General features: G+C 42.2%; 1 protein-coding gene across 2 annotated transcripts in view; it reads right to left on the bottom strand.

Annotated features, from left to right (window-relative positions):
- Positions 1–2,946, bottom strand: part of MNAT1 (MNAT1 component of CDK activating kinase) — a 209,348-nt gene extending 206,402 nt beyond the window's left edge. For both annotated transcript variants that reach the window (XM_044231026.1, XM_044231025.1), the window contains exon 1: positions 2,743–2,946. In XM_044231026.1, the coding sequence (XP_044086961.1) occupies positions 2,743–2,831 (89 nt within the window). In that variant the 5' untranslated portion in view covers positions 2,832–2,946. The remainder of the gene's footprint in view (positions 1–2,742) is intronic.
- Positions 2,947–9,364: the final 6,418 nt, after the last annotated feature.

Consider the following 9,364-nt stretch of genomic DNA (forward strand, 5'->3'; position numbering starts at 1 on the left):
AGTCCTTCATAGTAGCCCAAATGACTCCTGTTTCAATTTCATTTCTGCTTAGCACACATACTACCCACAAGTAAGAATATGATAGCGTCAAACAAATACCATAGATAGTATTAAACAAATACTGTATTTGACAGTAGAGACAGAAACTCTATAAAACACCTCTAAATACTTTACATACAGTATTTAATCCTCAAACACTGTAATATAGGTAGTGCTGCTATCTCTATCGTACAAATAAGAAAAATGAGTACAAGAAGTAATTTGCCCAAAGCCAAAGCCCTATATAGGGACCGTGCAAAGAATTCAAAATCATAAATTTATTCTCTTAGCCAATACTCTCTATACTCTTATTCATTTTGTTCATATATCAAGTCAAAAAAGAACTATATAAAATGTGGGCTATAGCTAACAAATTAGTAACTAAACCAAAATAAATGAAACACAAGAATAACTTTGACAATTTTTTTAATGATTTTATTTTTTAAGTAATCTCTACACCCAACGTGGGGCTCAAACTCACAACTCCAAGATCAAGAGTCACATGCTCTACCAAGTGAGCCAGCCAGGCCCCAATAACTTAGATAATTCTTAACTCTTATGAGAAAACAAGAAGGACTAAGGAAACAACAAAAGCAATCTCTAATTAAAAAATAAATTATTTCAGGGGCGCCTGGGTGGCTCAGTGGGTTAAGCCTCTGCCTTCAGCTTGGGTCATGATCCTGAGGTCCTGGGATCCAGCCCCACATGGGGCTCTCTGCTCAGCAGGGAAACATCTGGCAGAAAATTACATTTAGTATCCTTCAAAAAAGCAAATTCACTTTCTTTGAGCACCAACACACCTGCTACAGGCAAATGAAGAGAAATTGAACGAAATCTCCCTAAAAACCTATTAGTCTTTATACACTGTTTATCTCACTTCCCCTTTTCCATGCATTCTATTACTTTTACCTTATTTCTAATCTTAAACCATTCAATCACAGTTCTATTGCATTCCCTTTACTGGATAGAGCAAAAGAAAATGAAAATAAGGAAAAAAAACCGGAGCGCCTGGGTGGCTCAGTGAATTAAAGCCTCTGCTTTCGGCTCAGGTCATGGTCCCAGGGTCCTGGGATGGAGGCCAGCATTGGGCTCTCTGCTCAGCAGGCAGCTTGCTTCCTCTCCTCTCTCTCTGCCTGCCTCTCTGCCTGCTGTGATCTCTGTCTATCAAATAAATAAATAAAATCTTTTAAAAAAAAATAAAAGAAAAAGTACCAATTAAGCAAGTTAATAAACCTTATTATAATAACTACAACTGATCATGCAAGTTTTGCTCACTCAAAGACTTAGTCTATCACTCTGCAGCTTATATGTGATTTTTTATTTCTAAGAAACCTCAGAGAAATTACAGGAATATATATATGCTCACCATAATATATCACCTTTAATCCCAAAGCACTTTATAAAACCACCTTTACTATACTACATGTGACCATAAAGACGTGGCGAGAAGGGGAGCCTGAGCGGCCCAGTCGGTTAAGTCTTCGCTTTAGGCTCAGATCAGGATCCAGCAGTCAAGGGAATGAGTCCCACATGGGGCTCCTTGCTCAGCAAGGAGTCTGCTCCCCCTACACTGGCCGCCATAACTTCTGCCCCTACTGACCCCCCATCGTGCGGGCACGCTCTCTCTCTAATAAATAAATAAAATATATTTTTAAAAAATGTGACAAGAGGGGCACCTGGGTGGCTCAGTGGGTTAAAGCCTCTGCCTTTGGCTCAGGTCATGATCCCAGGGTCCTGATACCAGGGTCTCTGCTCAGCAGGGAGCCTGCTTCCCTCTCTCTCTCTCTGCCTTCCTCTCTGCCTACTTGTGATCTCTGTCTGTCAAATAAATAAATAAAATCTTAAAAAAAAAAAAATGTGACAAGAAATATATTGACCAATTCCTGCACTTGTTCTTCAAAATACGCAAACTCAACCTCCCTCTTTCCCGTCCCTTCCCCAAAATGAGCGTTCCACCATCAAACATGGTGTGTTCCAATTCTAGCAGGGCCCACTGAATAAGGGACCTTGAGCAGTCTCGGCCTCCTTCTCTGTGAAATGGGAATAAGACGAGTACTTAACCTCATGGGGCTGATGAGGGAATGAAGGGAGACAACTCATGGCAAAAGCTTAGAACAGTGCCTGGCACACATGGTGGCCTCGTTAAATGCCAGCCATCATTCTCTCTCCAAAATTAACTGCCGAGAATCTAGACTTTCTCCCTTTCAGCGAGGAGAGTATCTAACCAAACTCCGTCAAGGCAAATTGGTTTACAGACGGGGGTTTTCAAATCAACCCCCATAATGAACACAAGTAGATACTCACAGGAATTTTGTTTTCATAGCAATTTCGCCCTTGTCAATAAAAAAACTGCGCGTGAAATGAAAACACTCCAATCCGCCGCCCCTTCGCCAGCGACACGGCTGGACCCCGGCTGTCAACACGGTGTGGAAACGCGTGGGCTGTGGAGGGGGGAGCCTGGCAAACTGCTGGGTACTACATCTGGGCACCAGCAGTCCAAAGCAGGCCGGCGCGGCTCAGGGGCTGGCGGCTGGAGTCCGTTCACAGAAACAACGCTCCTTTTCCCATTTTCCTCCTCAGTGTCGAAACGAACGACGCCCTCTTTCCTCCCCTGAGCCGAGGCCAAGTCTCTCCCGGCTCCCTCCTCCCACCCTGCGCGTCTCAGCCCCCGCCCCCCATGGAACCCACTGTCTCCCAACTCACAGCGTGTGTCCGCACACATTCACCATCAACTTCAAGGAGGGGTTCCGGTATTTAGTGGTCTTACACCGGGGGCAGCCCTGATCGTCCATGGCGCCTTGTCTCCGATGGACTCTCTCCGACGCCTGCTTCAGTTACAGCCAGAGCACCCCCAAACCTCCACAGACCCGACGCCAAGCGGGTTCCTACCAACAGGCACTCGGCTGAAACGGTCCCTTTGAGAATGAGCACCGGCCGGAGGCGAGACACTGCAGCACAAACGTTCCGGCAGCAAGTTTTCCGGTCCTGCAGTGGGTGCTCGGTCTTAGCTTCCGTAGGCCAGTACACTACCTCAGATCTCCGGCTGGGGTTATTAAAATGGTAAATTGTACGCAAAGCTCCATCTCCATGCATCTAGCAGCGTTTTTTTAAGGAAATCTAAGACATAGATTCCATCTTGTACAGTCTGGAAACATTACCATGATTTCAAAGATTTATGCCCTGTGTACGTAATCAATAATTTAGACTGGCATTTTCTTTTGAACAATTCGATACCCTGTGCTTTATACTCTCCCTTATACTTGCACACTCATGCAAGCACAGAAAATACGATGTATTGGCAGGTAAAAGTTTGGGGAAATGATCTAGAACAAAAGTCCCTACACCGACCCTAAATATTACAGATTCTCACTAAATGTCAGATACTTCTATACATAGTATCTGGCATCTGCTCTGCAGATAGCCACTTGCTTCAAGACTGTCAAGCATACTTAACTGCGTCACCTGGTTCTTACACCCCCCTCCCAACACCTCCAGGAGTATACACTTTATTTCAGCAATTGTAGGATCTGAGAGCCTGAATGTCTCTGGCAGTTGTAAGCCACATTCAATGCAGTTATCAAGACTGCAAAACAAAGTCTGTAAAGAGCTCTATTGGATAAACTCCTCCCTCCATAAGGGACACATGTTCAACCACATAATAAGGATTTGTTGATATTTTATTGAATAAGTACAGTGAAGAATGAATGAGCATCAAATACTACTTTACTGTGAAAAAAATTTTAAGCCAAGCACTATCTTCAAATTCCATCAGAAGTAGGCATGCAAAGTTTTTCAAATTAACCCATACAAAGAATATCAGCTATATACACAAATAGTCATTTTACCTTTTCATAGCACTTTTGCTCTTTTCAATAAAAACATAAAAAGGAATGTTCCAACTCCCACTTTTTTAAACGGTGAACTCAGTAGAAAACCCATAGTGTGGTAATACAGTTGGGGTTTCCATGGGTTACGGAGGGGGAACCCGATGAACAGCTGGATACAACATCTAGGAACCAGTGGACCAAAGCAAGCTACAGCAGCACAGCGCTTATATTAAAATGTAGACATCAGAGATTCGCCTAATAAACAAATCATGTCATCTGCTTAATCATAGTATTGTTCACTAACAGGAGCTAACCAAATGTAAGTTTACTCAAATAGGCAATGCAAATGCTATGCTGACCTGGAGACTTATTGTGCTGCTATTGTCTTATTGAAAAAGACCACATCCAAACCAGATACATGACTCAGAGTGAAGCTCACTTTGGGCCCCCGGTGGCTCAGTGGATTAGGCCTTTGCCTTTGGCTCAGGTTATGATCTCAGAGTCCTGGGATCAAGTTCTGCATTGAGCCCTGTATTGGGCTCTCTGCCTGCCTCTCTGCTTACTTGTGATCTCTCTCTCTCTCTCTCTGTCAAATATATAAATAAAATCTTAAAAAATAAATAAATAAAATAAAAATAAAGACAGTTTTTTGATCTTTATATTTTAATAGAATAGGAAACTTCTGGTTAAAGAGTAAATGTGATCAGTGAGCCAATAAAATTTTTAGCCAAGAGGTGCCTGGATGGCTCAGTCAGTTAAGTGCCTGACTTCATTTCAGCTCAGGGCATGAACTCAGGGCTGTGAGACTGATGCCCATATCAGGCTCTGCATTGGGCATGGAGCTTGCTTAAGATTCTTTCCCTCTTCCTTTGCCCTCTACGCTTCTCTTAAATTTTTTTTCTTTTCTTTTCTTTTCTTTTTTTTTTTTAGCCAATACTACACTGAGACATCATCCATTAAGTTGGCATTCTTGTTTATTCTTTAATCATGTCCTTGAAAAGGAGACCCTAATCACTTTGTGAATTGTTTTTCCTTTAGTGCAAATCTTGACACTAAGGCAAAGAAAGCACTGAAGACTGTGGGAGGAAACATTGCCACCAGCTTTATCCTTTTCCCACGTTGTGAACTACTTATCAGAGAAGAATGGTAGCAACGGCTGACTTGGAACTCTTACTGGACAAGCATCGTTCATGCAGCTGGAGACAGTAGAAAGTACTGCTTAGAGATCTGGCCTCTGCCTCCAAGAGACCTGGATTCAAGTGCTGTCTTCATCTCTTTCTAGTTGCAGGGCTTCGGCCCTCAGTTTTCCTAACTATAAATCAAGGACAGTATTTGTAAAGATTAAATGAGTTATTTCATTTAAAGTGCTTAGCACAGAATAAGAGCTCAATAACTGTTAGCCTTTATTAACAGTACTATAAGAGTAGTAGTATCTAAAGTAGATAAAGTAGAGGTAATGTAATGGGAAGAACTTAGACTCCTCTTAAATGAGCCAGACCTGTTTTTGAGTCAAATTTCTTACCCTCCCTTACCTCAGCTACTTTCCTCCAGGTAATACACTTGACAAGGTTGCTACAATTATCAAATTACATAACATGTGGCCCTACTGCAATGCTTTGTACATAATAGAAACTCTGAAATGTATACCATTATTACTTGTAGGGTTCACTAAGAATGATCAGAAAGCTTTGAAAAGGAAAGCCCTCACAGCACCTGACTTCTGATTCAAATGGAACTTCTCAGCCTTTGTAAAAACTACTAAACTATCAGGTTTCCTACAGATATTAAGACAGCAGCAGCCCAACAGTGAACCAACTGGCCCACAATTTCTCTTCCCATATCTGTTCATCTTCTAGCATTACCATGTCTACAGATCCTGTCTTCCTGGGGCAATGTTTCTCTAATGCAGACCCTCCTTTCCTAGCCCCCAGGCTATGGATCCAGACTGGGCTTACCTCATCTTCAGGTGACATTTATTTATTGTTTTGTCCCTTGACTAAAGATAGCATCCTCCCCCCTTCTAATGCAAAACAACTCCTCCCCAACAGGCTTCTGTGTTTCCAATGGGCTTGCCAATCATAGTCCAGGCCCTCTGGCCTAGGGGTTGATATACAACCCTTACTGGGCCAATCAGAGATCTTCCCTAGAATTTTTCAAATTGGCATTAAAAGAAAAGCAGGAGAACCCCTGTAAGAAGATAGAAAATGTGAGTTGAAAACTCCTGGGAGCCCTGGTTCCCAACTTCTGGGTAAAACCCTTTGAAAGGCTAAAACTAACCTGATGACAAAAGAGAAGGGGCAAGTGACATGGGACAACAAGTCTTTTAAGTTCAACCGGTTGCATTCCAGGTTTTCACCTTGTTTGGTATCAGATTCCAATAAATTCGTCTTTTTGTCGAGACTAGCTCAAGGAGGGGTTTCTGGCTCCTAGAGAAATGTGCAGCACCACAAAAAAGGCAAGAATGCTGCTACACCTGGGAGAGGACTAGAACCAGGCACTCACTCAGTCTCTGCCAGGATCTTCTCCCTCCACTATCACACATGAGACTCACTAGGTCACCTTCCCTCCTACCTACTGCTCATCCATGTTCTCCACAGGTAGATAGCTTGGTTACTAAGAACTCCCAAGCAATACATCGAAGGCTCCCTCTACCAGTCTTAACTTTTTTTCTTCATTAAAATGTGAAAAACCCCAGAAAAAGGATTCTGAATGCTTTGGTTTGTGGAAAGTGTACATCCCTGGACACTTTGGCTATATGTCATGGCTATGACATTACACACAGACTGCTGTGGACATGGACCACTGGGTGCTTCATGCCGTACGCAGCAAACTGAGCATTCCATTCAAAGGCCTTCAAAATCTGTCCCCAAGATGCCTTTTAAGATAATCTCCCACCACACAACTATACAAACCCCACAACCCAGACAGACTGAATTACTCAATATTCTCAGAAATATACACATACTTTCATGGCTCCATGCTCTACTCATTTTCTTCCCTCTTCCTCTATCGATCTCTAACCTTGTCCTCTCAAAATTCTTGTCTCTAAAGACCTAGCAAAAAAATCCACTCCCCAGGGATGCCTGGGTGGCTAAGTCATTATGCATCTGCCTTTGGCTCAGGTCATGATCCCAGGATCCTGGGATCAAGCCCCCCATCAGGCCCCCTGCTCCGCAGGAAGCCTGCTTCTCCCTCTCCCACTCTCCCTGTTCGTGTTCCTTCTCTCGCTGTCTCTCTCTCTCTGTGTCAAATAAATAAATAAATAAAATCTTGAAAAAAAAATCCACTCCCTATTGCCCTCATCCTCCCCAAATTAACCTCTTTATCCTCACTACTCCCATCCCCTCTACTATATTTCCTAATGGATGTATTTTATCTCTCCCGCCAGATTTTAAGCCCTTCTGAGACCCCAAAATATTCATCTTGCTATCATCTGGTACCTAATATAATAAATTGCACTTAATCAGGACCAAATAAATATTTGGCAAATGAATGATCCTTCAGAAATGCTGACTGCGTATCACCAACTATTGGTCACTAAATAACAATAGATTGCCCCCTCTACCTGGGAGATTACTTTCCAACCTAACTTCTTAATAGTACCAGTACATGAGCTTCAGAAATGGAAAGAGCCCAACACCATACAGTTATATAGGCCTTCCCTCTATCTATCCCTCTACCAAGGCAGCCAAAGTCAGCCTTGAGAAAGGACATCTCTACTCTCGGCAACACCATTAAATATACTCAAGCAAAGAGTAAAAATTTGTGCCAAGCCAGATTTTCTTCAATACACTAAAATAGCAAAAGTTCTACATATTCGCTCATTGCTATCCTCAGGCTGGAAGGAAAATATCCAGAAGCAAGCAGGTTGGTTTTCACCCTCACACAACCCCAGCCTCAACTCTGTTTTCCCAAGTCATAACACCCCTTTAGACAGCATATCAATACAGCAGACTCAAGTGTTTACAGCATGGCAGACATGGGGAATAGAAGCAGTCAACGATTTCACAAATCAGTTGTAAACCAGTGCTCGGAGATTGACGCCAAGTCTGGTGTTCCGTTCCCAAGGAGCTGACCCTGTTGAAGTGGAGGACCTCCCGTCCCACTTCGAATTGCTGCCAGAATAAGCCTGAGGCTCAGCCTGCTAAAGGAATCCAGAGCTGGGGGTTGCATTTCACTTCTGGTTCTACAGGAATCTCCTCCTGGAGCTATACAATACCACTGTAGCTACAGGCTGCAAATTCACAAAAGGTCACTGTTGCTTCTATATGATCTGTTGAACTTGGTGCTCTGGAGGCAAAAGAGATGCTCAGAAGACATGCAGAAACCCAGTAAGTGGTTTTCCAAATAAACGCACTATATTTAATGGATAACAAGCCTGAAGAAGAGTCCTATGAACTGAACTTGGATCATCCTATAATATAGCCAAATGAGTTTTCATTGGATATATGCAACTGAAAAAGTTTCCTACTTTGCACTATCAGGAGGAAGGTAACAAACATTAACAAACAAACATTTAACAAAGATTAATCATGTGCCAGGTGCTTTTTGGCACACCTTATCTCATTTAATCATCACAATAAACCCGTCTACTTTTTATATCAAGTAGCTAGTAAAAGGCAGAAGTAGGATTAAAACTACGTCTAGGGGCTCCTGGGTGGCTCAGTGGGTTAAGCCTCTGCCTTCAGGTTCGGTCATGATTTTAGCATCCTGGGATGGAGCCCCACATCAGGCTCTTTGCTCAGCGGGGAGCCTGCTTCCCCTCTCTCTGCCTGCCTCTCTGCCTACTTGTGATCTCTGTCAAATAAATAAATAAAATATTTAAAAAAAAACAAACCTACATCTAGCTAGCTGATCCCCAAGTCCACATTTTTTCCACTAAACCATCCTACCTCCTGTCTACTCTGCTCTGATAAATATGCTTTAAAAATTCAATGAATAAAATGCAGTGTCATATTTTGGATTAGATTGTGAAATAGAAGACAGACATCAATGGAAAAACTGGTGAATCCAAATAAAGTCTACAGTTTGGTTAATATTGCAGCAATGTTAATTTGTTTGGACAAATGTATCATTGTAATGTAAAATGTCAACATTAGGGAAAACTAAGTCAAGAGTAGGTGGGAACTCTCCAACTCTTATTGTGAATTTTCTGTAAGTCAAAATTATTCTAAAATTTTTTTTTAATTCAAGGAAGTTGTGAATCTCAGATATTGTCCTAAAGCTGGATACCTAACTGTGTATTTCCATGGGGTACAGACCCATAGTCTTTTCTATAACTATGAATTTTTAAATCTGCCAGAGATTTCAGTGCTGTCTTCATTAGGACAGTACAAAAGCAAGTCCAAACTCGAATGACATCTTGGTTGGACAGCAATGAAACAAACCTGTCCACCAAAAACAAAATCTCACCAAGCTGATCATGACAGCAGGTAACCTAAACAGCTTCTTTATAATATGCTGAAATAGGCAGTTACGGGTAACTGGGAAGCAGAAAC

This window comes from Neovison vison, chromosome 13 (assembly GCF_020171115.1).
Source record: "Neovison vison isolate M4711 chromosome 13, ASM_NN_V1, whole genome shotgun sequence".
NCBI classification, from domain to species: Eukaryota; Metazoa; Chordata; class Mammalia; order Carnivora; family Mustelidae; genus Neogale; species Neogale vison.